Below are 20,948 nucleotides of genomic sequence, written 5' to 3'. Positions count from 1 at the left end.
CTTTTTGCCTGGACCCTTTTTTGGAGATGCCAGGGATTGAACCTGGGACCTTCTGCTTCCCAAGCAGATGCTCTACCACTGAGCCACCGTCCTGTGTTAGCATCAGCCATGTCTTTGTGAACGGACACCTCTGTTTTCAATTATCTTTATATATACTTGAAGAAAAGCATCTGGAGATGTTGGGGAGTGATGGGATACAACATGGGTAGCCAACAGGTCACAGTGGGCTTAATACATTCGCTGATGGTTTTCAATGTTGCATTCAGACATCACGTTTGCAGACATGGAGGCTGTTGAGCTACACTGAAGCACCATATTCTGCAATACTATACACTAATCCCAAAGCTGAACATCTAAATGTCGTATCAGGTGCACCCCAAGTTGTACCACATAATTTTTGGAGAATGTAGTTTTGTATATTTTTGCTGCTACATTGATAAGATGGTGCACCCCAGATAATGTTAAAGAGCTAGAACTTCTGGCTGCCAGACAATCATAAGAAGAATTGCAGATTTATACCCCGCCCTTCTTTCTGAATCAGAGACTCAGAGCAGTTTACAATCTCCTTTATCTCCTTCCCCCACAACAGACATCCTGTGAGGTGGGTGGGGCTGAGAGAGCTCTCACAGAAACTGCCCTTTCAAGGACAACTCTTGCAAGAGCTATGGGTGACCCAAGGTCATTCCAACAGTTGCAAGTGGAGGAGTGGGGAATCAAACCCAGTTCATCCAGATAAGAGTCTGCACACTTAACCATTACACTAAACTGGCTCTCCTGGCTACACTACATATACGGAAACAATCAATCAAACAATCCTTCAAAGAATGACAAGGGGATATAAGAGATTGCATCCGAATCTGCCAAATGAATATACTAAAATACTAATACCCCACTTTATTTCCTAAAACTCAAGATGGTTAATAAAACAGCAAAAGCTTCAAGAAATCATTAGAAATATTTATTTGAATTCATAGGTGTTAAATCTATGGTCTCTGTATAAAATTAGCCTGTGCTCTTTTCGGTTCCTAAAACAGTTTCCAGAAGCTAAAGCTGATAAGGAACAGAAACTTAGGAAGCATTTCTTGCCCAACTCTTATGACCAGCATAAATGTCTGTGCATATCTGTTAAGCTGGTTTCTTACCCAGGGGTGGCCAACGGTAGCTCTCCAGATGTTTTTCCCCCTACAACTCCCATCAGCCCCAGCCATTGGTCATGCTGGCTGGGGCTGATGGGAGTTGTAGGCAAAAAACATCTGGAGAGCTACCGTTGGCCACCCCTGCTACATTAGCTTGGTTATTATATTAGCACTAGGAATAAAGCCCATTGTGGGAATAAATACCGTGGGGTCTAGAAAGAGGCTTTGGGTGAATGCCCCAGCCTTCGGCACTCAGTGTCAATTTGCTGTGGCATCATACCATGATGATGATCACGCAGATGCTGAAGCTCAGCATTCCTTTTGTATGCAGTGTGTTGCCACCTTTTCCTGTCATATCTGGCCTTGTGGCATTTAGCATCAGTGTGAGCTTGTGGTGTGATTTGGGGTTTTTGGCCTGGCATGGTTGTGTTATGGTATACCATAGAGTATGCACCTCAAGATGGCTGTTTTTTGTAGGAGAATTGATCTGACTTCAGCTTCCCATTTCCTCCCCACTCCCTGCAGCATCTACCTAGGTGAAGTACGGTCTTTCTCCACAGTGGGGACCAAAACAGGAGGGAAGCGACCTCACCAAGTATAATGACAGAGAATCCACTCTGCAAAGCAATTGTTTTCTCCAGAGAAAATGATCTCTGCCATCTGGAGAGCAGTTGTAATTCTGAGTGATCTCCAGTCCTCACCTGGAGATTGGCAACAGTGATTCTCCAGGAGGAAATGGCTAATTTGGAGGGTGGAGCCTATGACATTGTTCCTATCTGAGGTCCCACCCCTCTTCAAGCCAACCCTCTCCAGGCTCCACACCTCAAATCTACAGGAATTTCTCAACCTGGAGCTGGCAACCCTCCTTCTAAGTCAACCATCATCCTACTTTTAACTGCTACTCCAGCTTTCCCCCCCTCCCTGCAGTCTCTACTAGGAAAAGTAGTCTTTCTCCACAGTGGGGACCAAAGCAGCTTACATCATTCCCCTCTCCCCCTTTCAGTCTGCAAAAGAACCCTGTGTGATAGGCTAGGCTGAAAGTCTGTGACTGGTCTGAAATCACCCAGTCAGCTTCCACAGCAAGAACATAGGTCTAGCAGACCCTTCTCTGAAGTGCTAACTGCTACACCACATTGGCTGTCATAGGGGGGCTGCTGCTGAACAGGAGCAAGCAGCTAGGCCTAGTAAAGTCAAGCCAGTCAGGCAGCATCAAGTCAACAAGAGGGTGCTGTCAGGCCTAGGGTACCCAATCTCCAGGTGGAGCCTGAAGATCTCCTTGGATCACAACTGAACTCTGGACAACAGACCTCTCTCCCCCTGGAGAAAATAACTGCTTTGGAGGGTGGACACATTATATTCAGCTGAGGCCTCTCCCTTCCCCAAGCTCTGGCTTCCTTCCTTAGACTCCACCACAAAATCTCCAGGAATTTCCTAACCTGGATCTGGCAACCCTAGTCAGGACTGGCCCTATTGAGTTTTCCTTCAAATGTCAAAATAGGCTTGGAAAGGCCTCCTCTGCCTGCCTTTTACTGACAGAACAAAGCTTGGAACATTATGGTTGCCTAGCAACAGCTACTAAGGGAAAATGGAGGACCCAGTGGTATGGGCAAATAGGACACAAAGGCAGCTTCCCCAGTGGCCCAATCTTCATCTGACCTGGGGCTGGAGGGTAGGGTTGCTCTCTATGGAGACTGAGTGATATGTGGATCAATCAATGGAAGAGTAGGTGAGTCATCAGCAAGATGGCTTGCCTTTTATATATATCTAGGATTCCAGCATAGTCTTTACAATTTCTGCAACAAAATATCCTTACCGGTAGTAACACTGGATCAGTAGGACTGATAGAATTCCGATGAACCACATTTGCTAGAACATTACTCAGATTGTAAGTATTGTGAAGGGCTTCTCTGGTCTCATTGTCTGAAACTAATATGCAAACGTAGCATGTGATTGAAACATCTCTGATACTGTGGAAGTCAAAAGTAACTGGTCTACAATGACAAAGTTAGAAAAATCTTTTTTTTAAAATCAATTTACAACCAATTATATTTTAATTGCTAGCTGTAACTTACTTCCTAAATTTTTCTTAGGATATATTAATAAAACAAGAGAACTTGGTTTTTCAAATTAGAGGCGGCATTTTAGTTGTCTTCATGTCTTACATTTTTATTACAAGTTAATTGCTTACCTAGCTGAGAGAGCAAACCAACCAGAGTTAAGGTTAACTGAGAACTTGTGTTTGGGTCATCAACAAGTTCTACCAAACAGCTGAGACATTCATTTGGTAAAGTTTGGTTTGATGTAAACAATCTTGTCAACTTCAATCCTGAAATAACCTGGCCAAAAAAACCCCCCACAAATTAAAATAGATAAGATACAGCAATTATTTATTTAGCTATTTATATCCTGCTTTTCTCCCCAACAGTGAGACCCAAATTATCTTACTTAAGTCTGCTCTCCTGCATTTTATTGTCACAGTGTTCCTGTGGAACGACTTAGACTGAAGAGTGACAAGTTTCAGCAAATTTCTATAGCAGCCTGGGGATTTGAACCTGGGTCTCCCAGATCCTAGTCCAACTCTCCCCATGAACTACACATAGCCTGATCTATGAGCTTGTAAACTATCTGGGAACTCCAATTAATATAAAGAGCAGCTTGGTCAGGAAGAAAAGCAAAGCAAGAATTCCAGTGCAGAGCAACATTAACAGCACAGAAGGACTAGGCACCATAGGCCTGGAACAGGACAGCATCACTAGTTTCTAAAAAGAATGTACTGCAGAAAAAGAAAGATAAAACTAAACCTAAGGATGGTGTTAGTGGGCTTAGCAGCTGAGCCACACAAATATAAAAATCAAGCTTTGGAAAATAGTATAAAATCTGTAGAAGCACTGTGCAAATACGTGCAGCATGCAAAGGCTCTATTAAGGATTCATGGTTTTAGTTTTTCCTCTTCTTTTTTATTATATATTTTTTTCTCTTTCAGGCCTATTGGATTACCCGTTTTTTAGGAATGAGGAGACATAACTTGTGCATAAAAGTTGAAAAATTAAACAGGGATATAAAGCATACATAAGGGAAGTTGTTCAGGCTTATATCGTCTAACAATACCCGTGGTGTATTCAATACAGGCTTTTTAAAATATTAAAAAACAGTAAACAGCTTAAACCTTACAGATATACTTTAACAACAAAAAGACCTTCTCCCCTACAGGCCTCCACTATTAATCCTATAATACAAAAAGCAGAAAGAGAGGAAGGGAAGCCCAGACAGGCCCCTGACCGCAGTCTTTCACCTCCAAGCTCCGCTGCAAGAGCGCTGCGTTAGGTTGCGTATGCGCAGCCCGGTACTGGGATGCGGCCAGCAGCAGCGATTTCATACTGGCGGAGACATCCATGGTGGTGCCGCTCTGGCTAGCCTTCGCTTGCACCTCTTCAGCGCAAACAAATCGTATTTGGCGCCCTCGCCGCCATTTTGATGTGGGCGCCCACTAAGAAAAAGCTCCCGCAGCGCCACCCGGAAGCCATCACTACTTTGCCGGGTCTTGGGGCATGTCGGGAGCGACAAGTTAAAGGAGGCAGTTGAAGCAATTGTGGGGGCGAGTCGTTCTGGTGTGAAGAGCGGCGTGATGAATTATTGGCTAGGCGACGCTGCGCAGGCGAGAGGCCGCCGTTGGGCGCTAGGTATTTCCGTCTGCGGTGGCAGCTGTTCCTATAGGAAACCTTCCTTTCACAGACGTGGCCCTGAGCTCCTCCCAATCCCTTGTCGGAGGGGGGAAAGCCAGCCCTCGGCCTCGTTTCTTCTGTGAACGGGGCTTGTCCTGCCTCTGAATAAGTCGGCGAGGACAGCTGTATGCTCGATCCCCGGCGAGTTAAAGAAAGGGATTGTAACCTCCCGTGGGGAGTAATGCAGTGGCCAGTCCCGTAGAGCTGTAAAACCGGATGCGAATCCCGGCTCTGCTACAGTTTGCTGATTGCTCTTGGCTTAGTCGCACATTCTCGGTGTAACTTACCTGAGAGGGTTATTGTCCGGATAAAATCGAGGGAAGGAGAATAACTTAATTTCCTTTGAGTACCCGTTAGAAGAAGGTCATTTATAAATAAAACCTGTGTTCCCTGATAATGTGAAGACTGAATATGATGCAGGCCACAAATGGCTTGATCAGCACACATAACTGAGTGGCTTTCTGTTGCTGCAGACTGTAATTGTCCCACTTGCAGGTGTGGGGCAAGAAGGGTGGCAGGTAGCAGCAGCTGTGGTATAATTTATCTTTGCACTTCGTCTTAACAGCATTTTATATTCCAAGGGTGGCCAAAGGTGTCTAAGGTAAGACCACATACAATAAACATCAGATGTTTGAGAATCATAAGACAAGGAAGGAAGGCAAATAGATGGCAGATACTCTCTACGAGCTATGGAGTTTTGTGAACAAAAATTCTACTTTGTGAGCTACTGGCATTAAAATTGTGAGCTACTGCATAAATTAGTTTGCTCTGGGGCCATTTTTCCCGAGCTAAGGCAAAAATCTGTGAGCTAGCTCACACTAATTCAGCTTAAAGGGAGGAAGGAGAGAGGTGAAAAGAAAGTAACTTTAAATGCATTCTCCAAGCTGGCTGATGGGGAACGGGGCTTTGAGAGCCGTACAGTGTATGTGAAAGCCACACATGGCTCCCAAGTTGCAGTTTGGCCACCCTTGTTATATTCTCTTGAACACTGAGTTGAATAGGATACTGCTATTGTTGTTTTTTTGTCCTGACCCACTGTCGGACTTCTCCATATACCTGTCCAACCAAACTGAGAAGACTGATTCATACATCTGATGAAACTTTGTTCCAATATGTGGAACCATATACCAATTTATAAAGTGTGTTATAGTGTTTAAAATGTTGGGAGTAGTACTGGAGATCAGAGTCCAGATTCTCAGTTGTAACCACTTGTTCCCTCTTAGCCCAATCTACCTCACAAGGTTGTTGTGAGTATAAAACAGAAGATGGGAGAACCATGAATTCTACCCTGAGTTTATTGGAGGAAGCACAGACTAAAAATGCACAAAATAAAACATTGCAGAACTCTGCAATCATGTATATTTACAGAGAAGAAGGTTTCATGGAATTAGCTTAATTCTAACGGTGCTTAACCTTCAGTGGTGCTGAGATCAGTGCACTCTAAAATGTATAGGTAGGCATTTTCTTGAATAGCAACAAGAGTGAATTGCCTATTTTTAATAGAATACTTGTAATACAGGACCAGTATTCAACTTCTGGATGCACAAGTGGAATATTTACCAATAACTATGCTATATCCATCCCTTCCTGTTGCCACTGATTTCTTTCATTTCCCAATTAGTTGTAATGCACTGTATGTCCTGAATTGTTGTACTCCGCTTTTGTTCTTCTATGCTGCTAGAAGCCAATAAAGTAGGTCCCTAGTTGTTTTTGCATGGTTGGTTGGTTGCCTGGGACCCATCTTTTTAGGATGCTTTTGCTCTGTAAGGGCCTTTCATGTTAAAGGATCTACTTTGCCTGAACCTAAGTTTTAAATACTGCTTCTGCATGCTGCTTTTGACTGCTTTAGATGAGCTTTCCTTCAGTTGCCTATTTGACCCACTTTCTGCTCTTCCTTGATCTACTCTAGGTTGTTTTGCTCCTCTTTACTATGGTCTAGTTATGTACATCTGTGGGATAATCCCCTATTGTCTAGACTAAATAATGTCTAGAGGAGACTTTAATACTTGCTGACCAAGCTAACCAGGACTCTTTCTATCACTTTAGGTCACCTGAAAATACAACTAGGACTACTGTTGGGGTAAACAGGTGGACTGTAATCAGTATATATACATCAGTTACTATTTCCTGTAAGCACAAATGCTGTGATGGAGTTACACTGGTACTAGGCAGCCAGCATGAAAGTGTTAAATCCTGTGTAAACCAGGTGCTAATTTATTTCCCATCTACTTCTCACATGCTTTAAGGTGTGCAAATTCTAAGAAGATGGAGAAATGAGCACTTATTGCAGAAAATCTGTTATGTTATCACATGGTGTATTTCCTCAATTTTACCTTCTAGTGTTGTGACACAGTGGGAAAGTGTACAGCATTATGATGTTGGGATGTGTATTAATGTACTTACAGAGAGTATAGAGAAGAACATAAGAGAAGCCATGTTGGAACAGGGCAATGGCCCATCCAATCCAACACTCTGTGTCACACACTGGCCAAAAACCAAACAAACCTTGCTATGAAACTTTTTGAACAGCAGCCCTGTGTTTATATTGGGAAGTTCCATTTGAAAAAAATCTGCTAAAAAGTGAATTTCTGTTGCAAATAGGAAGCTGTCAAAATCCTTTCTTGCACAAGTGTGGGCCTGCAAAGGTATTTGAATGCCTTCTATGACTACTGTAATTGTAATTCACTCTCTATCAATTATGCCAAATCTAAAGTAGTTGTCTTTTCAAATTGCTGGCGCCCACAGAGATGGTTTATTGGCAACTCAACAATTGAGCAAACAAAATTTTTTAAATACTTGGGGATCACTTTTAATCACAAGTTAAGCTGGGTTTCACATCCTAACAACACCGTCAATTTGGCTAAATGTTCAGCTGCTCAAACAGTTTTTCTTTGCAAGGGACAACCAATTAGCTCCAGCAGCAATTAAGGTGTTCAAAGCTAAAACGCTAGCCTAAATTCTCTGTGGTATCCCTATATGGAACTCAGCATTTACCAGGAAAGTGGAGGGTATTCAAGCCTCATTCTTTAGACAAATTCTTGGTATGCCAAAATTTGTGTCCTACTTTGCTGTCTGCTTTGAAGTGGGTCAGTCTTTGGTGGAGACAAAAGCCTGGATTGCAGTGTTTAAATTCTGGCTCAAAAATCACTTTAGAACAGATCCTAACAGCCTTCTTGATTGTATGAAAAGAGACCCATATATTTCATCCTGGACAGCAGTGCTTATGTCCAAACTTAACCAGTTGGGGATAGAGGTTGATGATTTTTTTACTTCTGATGAGTCATATATCTTCAGATGTATTAACTTGTGACTGTGGGAGTTGGAGGGAACGACTACGGCCAACAGACCCTTATATTTGCTCTCCAGCTTCCTTAGGTCTTTATGATTTCTGTGGCAAAATGCCCCATTATCTATCAGACTTAACCATTCCAAGTCATCGCAGGGCATTTATGTTGGCTAGACTAAATGGGTTTCCCTCCAAAGTTTTACAAGGGAGATAGCTGATTCCGCATTTGGCGTTTGCCCTCCTTTTGCTCCGGGGTTGTTCCATGCAGGCCAGATTTCCCGATTCCGCATTAGAAGATTTCCCCCGGATTCAATTCCCAATCTGTTCCATGTTTTCTGATTCCGCATTACCGCTGCTCCCAGAGTTCCCCCTCCCTCATACGTTTCCCTTTTTTTTTTTAACACGCATGCGTGTTTGCGTTACAACGTAACGTCTTTGTTTGCATTACAACATAATGCCAGAGGCATAATACTGGCAAAGTCACGTGTTTTCCTTTCGCCCCGCCATTGGCAGGTTAAGCACCATGAAATCTGAGTCGGCGATCCACCATTTTTATTCACACATGCTGAATGTTAAGCACACAGTTTTCTGTTAAAACCTGTAACAAATTACAAAGAGATGCGTGAAAGGGGGGGGGAATATGCAGAGGGGTTAAGGGAGAAAGTTTCCCCAACCTATCAAAAATATAAAGCTGTCAACATAATCAAATTTCCGCTCCCGTTTGAGGCCATGGAGGGGGAACAGTTTTCTGTTAAAACCTGTAACAAATTACAAAGAGATGCGTGAAAGGGGGGGGGGAATATGCAGAGGGGTTAAGGGAGAAAGTTTCCCCAACCTATCAAAAATATAAAGCTGTCAACATAATCAAATTTCCGCTCCCGTTTGAGGCCATGGAGGGGGGGATCGACAAAGGTGGCAATCACATATGCTTAAAGTAGTTCGTGCAACATCGCTTTTTCTTTAGTTGCGTTGCAACGATCTCATTTGGAAAAAAATATAGCAGTCAGGATTGATTTTTTTGGGAGGGGGGAAGAAAGTAATCACAAGGCAATGGCACATTATCAAATTCACGTGGAATATAGTAAAGAAGGGGGGCGGGTGCAAGTAAGTGATGCATTCGGGAAAAGAAAATAGCATTACATTGTTATATTGTTTTCGTGTTGTAACGCAAAATGAGTTGTTTTTAAAAAATTAATCTATTTCAGGAAAATATTGCATAATTTTCAAAGGGAGTAAATTGCGGAAGTATGACAAAATAACTGGGTGGAATCATGGGCGTGGAGTTATGTGGGTGTGTTCTACTGATGCAAGAAGTTTGACAACACACTGGCTCAAGTTCCGCGCATAAAATTCTGAGCCTCGGAACCGCAGCAAAAAAAAAGATCTGGTATTTTGCCGATCTCCTTAATCCGGGGCAGCACCGCTTCGGAGGCGGGTCAAACTGCCGCCCTGGGTCAAAATGTGTGGAAACCAACATCTGCCCCAGGGGAAACACAGCGTCGGAGCCAGAGCAAAGACTATTGTGGAATCACCCATCATCGACTAGGCTACATACTCTGTTCCTGTGGAGCGAATATTCCTGACTCAATTCAGCATATATTGCTTGATTGTTCCTTTTATTATAATCTCCATAAAGATTTATTTTGCAAGCTTTCTTTCTCCCCAGATTTGTCTATTCTGCCACCCTGTTATTATTTATTGAATGATACTGAAGGGGAGGTTAGCGAGGCTGTGGCAAAATTTTTGGCTGGCATCCTTAAATTTAAATTGACCATGTATGAATGCATCTGTAAGCTCGGTTTCATTTTGATTTTATCGCCAATGTTTAAATTTTTATATTCTGTGTATTTTTATTTGCAACTGTTATGCCATTAAAGGTTTGGTATGGTAGGAAACTGTCAAAGATGTGTAGCCATTTATTTAGTTCAAGTTTGAGGCTCTGTAGCTAGTTCAAATAAGCTAATCTATTGAGATGGGAAAACAGGAAAAATTATTGAAGCATCTTATAAACTAGTAAGCTTTCTTGGAACAGAGTCTGCTTTTTCAGATACATACAGATAAAGGGGGGAGTTTTTAAAAATAAAAAGTGATGCAAAAATGAGAAATTAAGAAATAGCGGGCGTAGTACCTTATACATTATTACACCTAATGCAAAATTCACTATACAGAGCATAATAATATAGAACCCAGTCAAATTAATAAAAAAAACTGAATCAGCAAGGGTACGACTACTGGTGATGAGCAGGCATTATCACATTGAGAAAGCAAAACTCATTCAGGTTGGACATCAATATAATCTTCATCTTCAATGTCTGGAAACAAAAAGATAAGCCAGCTGATTATTTCTATGATTATGACATTAAGCAAGCAGGTAATTTATTGGTAGGCTCAAAAGAGATGATATGATGGTGTGTATTAAATCAAATACTGTTGAAAGATATTGTATACCTCAGAATGAAAATGGATTGAACAAAGAGCCCAAAACAGCTTACTAAGGAGTCACCATGTATTCTGAAACCCTAATGGCTTAATATCTGCAAATCCCTGTTAGAAGATGGTGATTTGCAGTGGAGAAGCAGCAGGAGATATTCTTAACCTTTCCCCCATCTGCTGCTTCTCCACTGTGGTTTATTTTTTTCTGGCAGTGCTTTACAGAGAAGTAGCCACTGAAGTTTTAGCGCAGAGGGTGAATATAAGGCATAGTTCTAGCAAAGGTCTTTGTGCCCTTGCAAGACCATTTTACACAGGCATAGATGGCTTTAAAAAAGGATCTGAGCAACCTCCAGGCTTCCCACTAAGTGTCCATAAGTATGTGGTGCCTTTATGGCAAAACCACTGCTTGATAAGGACTGGCTCTTAACAGCGCACTACCTGATGAGCAGCTGGGATGCAATCTTGAGTTACAGCTAGGATGTGGGGGTAGCAACAGCTTCCTACAGAAATTCCTCAGACCCTCATGAGGGTTCTAGATGGGTAGAGCCTCCAAAGAGTGTGGCTCCAGGATGAGCCAAGTCCTTCATAAAACAGAGGGAAAGAGAAAGGAGAGGATATACTAGTGTTGGCTCCTGAGGCTGAGTTGAGTAGGTTCAGGAGACAAGTGAAGAACCAGTGATGGAAACCTCTTTCCCTCTCGGGTTGAGGCTTGTACACATGTGACACCCTCTGGCATGATTCTGCCAGACGTGAATAGGTCTACAGGATTAGACAGATTCATGGAGGATAGGTCTTTCAGTGGCCACCAACCGTGGTGACTGAAGGGAACCTCCATGTTTAGAGATAGTAAACTTCTAAATACCAGTGGTAGGAGGCAACATCAGGGGAAGGCCTTTGCTTCTGCCCCGTTTTTTCCTTAGAAGATTTTTTTTATTTTGTTATAAGATAAAAGGAATACAGAAAAGAAAGGGGAAGGGATACAGAGGTAGTCATTTATCTTCTAGAACTTTTAAAGTTATCAAGGACATTTTTATAATATAAAATACATAGATCAATAGACTATTTCAAAGTATTTCTCTTCTCAGCTCAGTCGTATGGATTTGCCTGTGTGTGTGTGTTTAACATACATTTTTAGCATTTTAGTATAATGGTTTCTACATAACATTTGTAATTATTTCTCCAAAAGGAAATGCTATATATTAATTGGGTAACTATGGGCGTTTTCGCACAGGGTTTACCCCGGAGCGACATCCCTCTTCACCGTGCAGCATCTGCACGGATTTCGCACCAACTGCTCCGCGAACAGCCACGGCTTTTGCGTCGCAAATGTAAACTGGTTTTTGGCGGTTTACATTTGCAACGCAAAAGCCGCGGCACTTTGCGGCTCTTCCGGGTTCTGCGGAGCAGTTGGTGCGAAATCCGCGCAGACACTGCGCGGTGAAGAGGGATGTCGCTCCGGGGTAAGCCCTGTGCGAAAATGCCCAATGTCTTAAACCTTTTTAATAAAATATAATATAGTTACTTATTAATTAGTCTCTTCAGTTATTTCAAAGAGGATAAGCTTATCATCAGTTATCAATCTTTACCCATAGTATGCCTTCAATTTCTGCTGAAATTATTTAAATGTTTTTTTTTAATTTACTAGATCCATTAACTTTGCCATTTCAGCACACTCAGCTAATTTATCGCTCCACACTTTCGTTGGAGAGTCTTGTTTTCCATTTGGATTCCAACAGTACTCTTGGCGCAGCTGGAATGCATCTGAATAAGTCTTGTGATGTCCTTTAAACATTGGGTGTTTTTACACTTACAGTTTGTGACTATCATTGCATTGTTGCTGCCCAAAGCATCTACATTTGTTTTGGTGAGATGAGTTCCAGCACTGCTGCAGCAATGTTTTTCTTGAAACTAGTTTTGATCCGATCATTTCTCTACAGGCGTTTCAAACTTGTATTGTAGAAGTTTTCATGCATTTTAAAATACTCCTCCAAAAGCCACAAGGTGCAGTAATTTGCATGAGAACTCACAGCACTTGAAAGTTATACATATCATTGCCTGCCTCATCTTGTAATTTAAATTTGTATTGTTTTTGCAGTGTTGACACGATTTCCAAGCAATTGTCTACATTTAACTAAACACTGGTATTTCATCTGCCCTCTGATCAGAGACACCCCCCCCCCCAATTGAAACGCTTTCTGCAGGAAATATAGTTTGGCTGTGCAAAAGGAGCAGAGCAAATCCACCAATGTAAAAGGAAAATAATTAAAGCAGAATGGTGGCAGGCGATTTGAAGACTCTAAAACTCTGGATCAAACTGAATGTAAAAACACCCATTGTCTGGAATCATTTCCAATATCTCTGGATTCTCTGGAAACTTATTTTTTTAGAATTTTCTAGAACTCTGCATGTATTTCAATCTAGTATTTCCTCCTTTTTTTTTACAAGTCCACATGTGATGGCGCGCTTTGTTTCTTTGCATTTCCAGCAGATTCCATTATAATTCTTATCCATCTTTGTAATGTCCATTGGACTAAGGCATCAGTGGAAAAACATCTTGTACCAGTTTTATTTTAATGCTTAACAGACCTATGCCTTGTTGGACCTCCAGAGTAACAGGTTGGCCACTGTGTGAGACAAGATGCTGGACTAGATGGTCCACTGGTCTGATCCAATGGGGCACTTATGTGTTTAATAAAGCCAGTCAAGTGAATAAATGTAGTTTTGCTTGCCACTTTCCCACTACTAAGAAGTTCCACTGCCAAAAAGTTGTCCACATGAAGTTCTGTGTGTACCTATTCTTTGTATCTTTTAAGAGCAAGCATTCCCAGAACTGTATAAAAACATTTATGGTGGTTTATGCTATCAGTAACAGTAATGTGGAAAATAAGCATTTAACATTGTAAATTATTTATTTATATCCCCACTTTTCTCTTCAATGGGGACCCAGAATGGCTTACAATGTCATTCTTTCCCCCTGCATTTTATCCTCTGAGGTAAGTTAGGCTGAGAATATGTGGATGATCCAAGGTCCCCCAAAAGACTGAAGGCCTTTTTTTAAACACCTCCCACACATATTAGGGATTAATATTAAACATGTAGTAAGTGCCTTCAATTGGCTTGCTGCTTACACTTCATCTTCTGGCATCAGAGTTAAGATCTAGCCTGCCAAGCTTACGCTGCATTAATAAAATTAACCATAAGGAAGTTAACTATGCTGAGACACTCAATACCTTTCATAGACCTTGTGGCTTCATATCCTTTAATGAAAGATGCTGGTGACTGAAATAGACTCTATACAAAGCATGTAATCTAATAATGAGCTATCAACCCAGACACAGTTTTCCTGTATTTGACCTCTGTTTTGCATTCCAGCAATCTTGAATATTCCCATGGTTTCTTCTTTTTCTAGTTTTGACTTATTACTGTTCCTGGGATCACAAATTTGTTTCCTTAATTTATGCTTGATCCTGCCTGGATTTACCTAGGCCATTTTTGGCTGGTGATTATCTACCTGACCTGCAAGTGTCTTGAGAGCTAGAAAGGGGAACCAGAGAAAAGACTGAAGGCTGTGATTGTGAAGTGCATGGAAGCAGGTCTCGGATTCAGTAGGAGCTCACAGGAGCACAGCTCCTGAACCTTTCTGATAGTTCCACCTCCTCCTTCCCACCTTGTCCATTTAATAGTAGGTACAGATGCATAACAATCCCTGGATGAGCTCCACCACCTATTTTTCTACAAAATGACCCCTGCATGGAAGTATCTTGTTTTGTTCCCCAAAATAGAAAAAAACACTGTCTTTTTATTATATGAAGAACATTGATCACTCTTCCAGTCTGTCTCATTTGTCCCTACAGGGTTAGAATAATTTAAATCATTGCTTTAAATCAAGTTTTCCATTTTGAAATGCGTATATTTTCTAGACAAGCTGGCATAATGTTCATAACAACTACAGCTTACTGATCCTGCGGAACGCTTACAGTAATAAATATGACATATAATTATACAGTCAGATATAAGATAAAAGACTGCTCGTGTGGTGTAATGGTTAAGAGTGTCTGACCATGATCACAGAGACCAGGTTCAAATCTCCACTCTTGACATGCAGGCTCACTGGGTGACCTTGGACCATCCACATACTCTCAGCCTAGCTTACCTCAGAGGATAAAATGGAGGGGGAAAGAATGATATTGTAAGCCACTTTGGGTTGCCATTGAAGAGAAAAGTGGGGATATAATTAAATAATTTATAGTGTTAAATGCTTATTTTCCACATTACAGGAGTCAGATATGGTTCCCCACAGTTAACTTTTTTACATAGAAAAACAGCATAACTCAGTCAGAAAGATGGTCATGATTCAGTGTGAAGAGATTAACATGTTGGTCAGAAAGATGGTCATGATTCAGTGTGAAGAGATTAACATGTTGGTTTTACTAAAAGGAGGAAAAAAAACCCCTAGGTTATTTTAAAGTGAGGTGATAGCTATAATTACATTTTTTGTAATATGGCCTCTCCCCCCTCCCCCAATCCTTGACTTTTATTCATTCTAAAGTGCCCTGTTTGATCTTCCAGTAGTAGAGATACATGATCTTAAATATATATATATATATATATATATATATATATATATATATATATATATATATATATATATATATATATATATATATATATATATATATATATATATATATTTGGTTTGATTTCTACTTGATCTTTACTTCCCTCCACCCGCCTGAGTCTGGTATTCAGCCTGATTCAAAACTTCTGCCTGATCCATAAAACGTTAGATTTAAAAAGAATGATTTTAAAAGACAATATGAACTGAAAACTTTATTTTCATAGCGTATGTGTGGTCATGAATGCTGGCTTGTTTAGCAGTTGGAGTGTCCAAAAGGTTCCAGTTTTGCAGTTTGAGAGTAGTCCAACTTAATTCAGTAAAGTTCCTTCTAAAAATGTTTTGGGTTAGCCTGTATGGATTCCTTCATGCAGTTCCTTTCTTCATGGGCTGGTCTGCAGTGAGTTACTTTTTTAAAGCCCACAAATACTTCCATTGTTCGTCCATATGGTCTCATTTCTAGCTTTTTACAAGGTGGAATGCTTTTCTCAACTTTTTCCTGACTCAGATATCTACCAAGAAGGCAATTAAAGAAGAAGAGATTGGATTTATACCCCACCCTTCACTAGCTAAAGGAGTCTCAGACCGGCTTACAAATCTCCTTTCTCTTCCTCTCCCCACAACAGGCACCTTATGAAGTAGGTGAGGCTGGGAAAGAAGAAGAATAAGAATTTTAGATTTATACCTTGCCCTTCTCCCTGAATCAGAGACTCAGAGCAGCTTACAATCTCCTATGTCTTCTCCCCCCACAACAGACACCCTGTGAGGTGGGTGGGGCTGAGAAGGCTCTCACAGCAGCTGCCCATTCAAGGATAGTCCTGTGATAGTTATGGCTGACCGAAGGCCATTCCAGCAGGTGCAAGTGGAAGAGTGGGGAATCAAACCCGGTTCTCCCAGATAACAATCCGCACACTTAACCACTACATCAAACTGGCTCTCCCAGAACTGCTGTTGAGCAGAACAATCTTGAAAGAACTTGTGGCTGACCCAAGGTCACATCAGCAGGTGTATGTGGAGCATTGGGAAATAAAACCCAGTTCTTCCAGATAAGCGTTTGCATACTTAACCACTACACCAAACTGACTCACTTTAGTTGTTTGATTAATAACACTTAGTTGTTTGATTAAGGCATGGATTTAATTGCATAAATTAGAATATTAATAAAGTAATGGTTCTGAAAGAAATAGGTTTTTAAAAAAAAAATTGTATTATTCACTCACATTTCAAAGTACCATCTCAGAAATGGTATTGTTTCTTGGGTGAAAGAGAGAAAGGATTGTTCTAAAATGGCACCAGCCACCTTTGTGTTTAGTAAGTACTTATATATTGAGGGAGGAAAATAAGTCAGCTCTTCGATAGACATTTTATATAAAACACTTAACAATTAATATTGAGCAGGATGTTGTAGCTCTCCTTTTCAGTTTTTTCTGCTTTTTGTTTATGACCTAATTTTTAAGCACTTTCTCTGAAAATTGTTGAGGAACATCTTCAATTTTTTCCTTCCTCAAGTCAGTTTTATTTAAAAATAAGCATCCATTGCAAGCTTGTTTACTAATGGTGGGAGGTAATAGCAAGATATCGCTAGCCCAGAGTAATCTTACTCATTTGCCACTTGATTTAGGTACATCCTTACCAACATAAGCTCTTGGATTGTAGCGATGCTGAGGTCCCTGGTAGAATGTAGATCTAGTTACTGGATAGCACAGATGGATTACTAGTCCTTGATTGGGTTTTTCATAGTTTGCAACTAAATCCTTTAAAGTTCTGAAGTCTTGTCTTGGGCCTCTTTCAGAAGTCTGCAATATAATGTAAACAATGTGTGAATTGCTGCAAAATTTAAATGTAATTCTAAATGTATGAACAGTGAATGTATTTGAGCTAAAGTACTGACTGGTGAATGATTATTTTTAGTAAAACTCATTAACAATACAACATTATGAATATAAGGCTATAATGAAAAAGTAACAGTTAGGAACACAGCTTTTAGAAATTTTCAAGGATGTAATAGAATTGAATCCTAATCCAGTCTGTTGGGAGCTGTGGTAGATGAACAATATCAGCATTAAGATTGAATGGATAGCAAAAGAAATTATAAAGTAGCCACTTAATTTTAATACATAATTAAATGAAGAGGTGGTACAATATGGAGTACATGTAGGATCCTATTATGTTGAGGGGGGAATAGGTTAAGGTATATATTAGCAAGAAAATATTTATTAAATTTGGCTTTATCTACAGACATTTTCTTACCTGAATCTCATAATGTCCATTATGTTTCCTGAATATTCTGTAAGTGTAGACAAGTTGTTCGTAACTGAAGTTAAAAAGTAAAAAAGTAAAATTGTTAATTGTAAGTGTTAAGTATACTGAATAATAATATATTTAGGTCTATATGCTGTGTTAAAAATAGTTCTCTGGGGGACTACCATGAGAAATGGTCATCTGAGTTGTCAAGTAGTTGCTTTCTACCTGTTTTCACATAAAACTGAAGTTGCCCATGATAGATTCCTGGCTAATTGTAGTGAGTGACATTACCCACTTCTATAATTACAGTGCAGTCGTAAGTAGGGCTCTGGGTGTGACTTCTTAGTATGCACAGCTAGGTTGTAGTTTACTAGAATTAGATTCCTTCAAAGTAACCTACTCACAAACTCTCTTGCGGTGATGGCAAGTGGTAATGGTCCTTACTGCTTTTTTGCGGGGGCGGGGTGGGGGGATGCAGGGGGCATCAGGTAAGATTTTCATTGATATCCAAGAAAACAGATCTCTGATGCAAATAGTACTATTCTTTTCTACATGTGTGCAGTCATCAGTTGGAAGTTGTCTTCTGTCTTGCAAACAACACAAGAAACAAATGTTTTCTTGCCATTTGTATAAAGTGTTTTAAGAAATTAGAACATGTATTTGGAAAAGCCAGCTTCAGTAGAGCAAAAACTAATGGTTACTGTGAGTGCCAGAAATTAAGATAAAAGAATTTGTCTTATACTAAATGAAACTAATGTTCTGTTGATACCAACATTGACCTTAATTGCCATGGTCTGTAGGATTAATTCAAATATGGGAACTGTCTCCACTGTGAGATCACCATTCTGTATATGGTTCTATACAGCCAAAGAGTGACTCTCCAGTACTATACAATGCCCTTGTGAAAAGATGTTATGCAATCGCATGATGGAGTTTGAATCAAAACAGATTGCCAATTACAGAACATTTGGATTTTAATTTTTTGATCAAACTTTCTGGTTAGAAATTTCAATATCATGTGGAAAGATTCAGGAAGGAAATTGTGGATTATTAACAACATTTGTGTGAATGCTAACGTTTCTGTATATATATTTACTACATATTTACTGACTATTATCCAACCTTTTAGTCTGAGCCAAACCCGCAGAACTGCACAATGCAAATTGAAACAGTTACAAATACCTTGGAGAGGAAATTTAGAATTTTCCAAAAATAGTAATAGTTTTCCCATCCCCTCCAAAATTTCACAACAAGAAAAAAAAGGGTCCAGTTATATAAGCTCCTGGAAACCAGTGGCACTTATTTTAGTCATGATTCATTGTCATTAAGACACGCGTGAAAGTAACTCCAGTTACGCCAATGGGAATTGCTTCAAAGCTAATTTGCCTAAGATTCCTGTAGCTAAATTTCACTAGACTCTTTCCAAAAGACAAACAAAATGATGTTTAAGTAAAAAGAAAAATACTTACAGAACACAAAGGCACAAGACTCCTGATATGCTCTGGCTGTCTCTTAATAAAAAACTTCCATTCTTTCCTTTTTGGATCAGTAATTCTTCGCAATTTTTTTTTGTTATATTTCCATGGAAATACGACAGCTCCATTTGCCTGTGAAAATCTGTTTTACAGATTAATTCTTAAAATTCATATGAGAAGAAGGTCTGTTCTTTACTGAATTGCAAGCAAACTGCTGAGGAAATGATGTTGAAGTTGGCACAATGTTATGTCGGTTTACCAACTTGGTTTATTTTTCATTCTTTTGAAAAGGCTTAGACACCCACAGAAAAACACAGGAAGTGCGAACTGATAAATGGTTTCGTCATTTGCAGGTATCTTTAAATAAAAATCTTCAGATTTGCAAAGAATATCATTTTGAGTTGTCTGAGAAAGTGGAGGTGGGGGTTTAGCCCAACCTAGTTTATGTATTATAACTGATTAAGAAGTACAGCCAGTGTGTTTCAGACATTCTTTGTATACAGGCTGCACACCTGATGCACAACAATCTGCCTGAGTCACATTTGTTGTTCAGTCGCACAGTCGAGTCCAACTCTTTGCAACCCCATGGACAAAGTCACGCCAGGCCCTCCTGTTTTCCACCATCCTCCAGAGTCTGCTCAAATTTGTGTTTGTTACATCAGTAACACTGTCCAGCCATCTCATCTTTTGCCGTCCCCTTCTTCTTTTGCCTTCTGTCTTTCCTAGCATCAGGATCTTCTCCAGGGAGTGCTCCCTTCTCATTTGGTGGCCAAAGTATTTCAGCTTCAGCTTCAGCATCTGACCTTCCAGTGAACAGTCTGGGTTGATTTCCCTTAGGACTGACTGATTTGATCATCTTGCAGTCCAAGGCACTCTCAAGAGTCTTCTCCAGCACCACATCTCAAAAGCATCTATTCTTCTGCTCTCGGCCTTCCTTATGGTCCAACTCTCACAGCCATACATTACTACTGGGAATACCATCGCTTTGACTTTACGGACTTTTGTTGGCAGAGTGATGTCTCTACTTTTTATTATACTGCCCAGGTTCGCCATAACTGTCCTCCCGAGGAGCAAACGTCTTTTAATTTCATGGCTACAGTTACCATCTGCAGTGATCTTGGATCCCAGAAATGTGAAGTCTGTCACTACTTCCATGTCTTCCCCTTCTATTTGCCAAAGTGTGATGATGCCATGATCTTAGTTTTTTTGATGTTGAGTTTCAAGCCTACTTTTGTGCTCTCCTCTTTCACCCTCAACAAGTCACATAAACCAAGCCAAATAAGAGTCCATTCATGTGCACATACACAAGAGTTTGGTACTAACAAAGAGAGTGACACTATCATCTCTTTGGTGTCCCAATGCAATAATGTGTCTTGGATACAGTAATACAATAAGGGGAACTTCCAGCCAGTATTTTATGTGTGTCTAAGGGTTGTGTGTGTAATATACTAAATCATTATAGATTCACTCATGAAAATCTTTGGTATTTGATTATCCTTGTTCTATCACAGTAAGCAGAGTGGCAAGCTGCAGTACTGCAGTCTAAGCTCTGCTCACGACCTGAGTTTGATCCCAGTGGAAGCTGCGTTCAGGTAGCTGGCTCAAGGTTGACTCAGCCTTCCATCCTTCCGAGGTTGGTAAAATGAATACCCAGCTTGTTGGGGGTAAAGTGTAGATGGCTGGGGAAGGCAACGGCAAACCACCCCGTAAAAAGTCTGCCATGAAAATGTTGTTGATGCAACATCACCCCAGAGTCAGACATGACTAGTGCTTGCACAGGGGACTACCTTTATCTTTTTATCACAGTAATAGACTCAGGATATGCTAAGCTAGGACTTGGAAAATAATATTTTTAAACTCCCATTGATAAAATAAGACAATAAAATTAGCCTACTTCACCAGGATGTTGTTGAAACAAAAGAAGCCTAAATGTGCTTTTCATACTAAAGAGATTATAAATGTGAGAGTCATAAGATTTGGGATGGGCAGCAATTTTTCCTCATCCCCTACTTCTGAATATATAGCATCATTTGAAGT

General features: G+C 40.4%; 2 protein-coding genes across 2 annotated transcripts in view; both read right to left on the bottom strand.

Annotated features, from left to right (window-relative positions):
- Nucleotides 1-4,689, bottom strand: part of CIP2A (cellular inhibitor of PP2A) — a 43,356-nt gene extending 38,667 nt beyond the window's left edge. Inside the window, exons 1-3 of the mRNA XM_060234537.1 lie at nt 4,429-4,689; nt 3,325-3,472; nt 2,950-3,062 (exon numbers count right to left, since the gene is read on the bottom strand). Of these exons, the coding sequence (XP_060090520.1) occupies nt 2,950-3,062; nt 3,325-3,472; nt 4,429-4,530 (363 nt within the window). The 5' untranslated portion in view covers nt 4,531-4,689. The remainder of the gene's footprint in view (nt 1-2,949; nt 3,063-3,324; nt 3,473-4,428) is intronic.
- Nucleotides 4,690-10,143: 5,454 nt separating this feature from the next.
- On the bottom strand, nt 10,144-19,160 carry SH2D1B (SH2 domain containing 1B). Its single transcript, XM_060234544.1, has 4 exons — nt 18,906-19,160; nt 17,443-17,506; nt 16,826-16,988; nt 10,144-10,456 (listed from the first exon to the last, which is right to left on the bottom strand). The coding sequence occupies exons 1-4, from the start codon at nt 19,037-19,039 to the stop codon at nt 10,416-10,418; spliced, it is 402 nt and encodes a 133-aa protein (XP_060090527.1). The 5' UTR covers nt 19,040-19,160; the 3' UTR covers nt 10,144-10,415.
- Nucleotides 19,161-20,948: the final 1,788 nt, after the last annotated feature.

Source organism: Heteronotia binoei, chromosome 3, assembly GCF_032191835.1.
Source record: "Heteronotia binoei isolate CCM8104 ecotype False Entrance Well chromosome 3, APGP_CSIRO_Hbin_v1, whole genome shotgun sequence".
NCBI classification, from domain to species: domain Eukaryota; kingdom Metazoa; phylum Chordata; class Lepidosauria; order Squamata; family Gekkonidae; genus Heteronotia; species Heteronotia binoei.
Note: the sequence above shows the minus strand (reverse complement) of the source record. Positions and strands in the feature narration are given on the sequence as shown.

Coding starts and splice junctions, on each gene's coding strand:
- SH2D1B (XM_060234544.1), bottom strand. CDS start 19,039: ATGGAGCTGTCGTATTTCCATGGAAATATAACAAAAAAAAATTGCGAA. Junction 16,989..17,442: donor ATGGACATTATGAGATTCAG/GTAAGAAAATGT, acceptor ATTATATTGCAG/ACTTCTGAAAGAGGCCCAAG. Junction 10,457..16,825: donor CAATCCAAGAGCTTATGTTG/GTAAGGATGTAC, acceptor TTTTGTTTCCAG/ACATTGAAGATGAAGATTAT.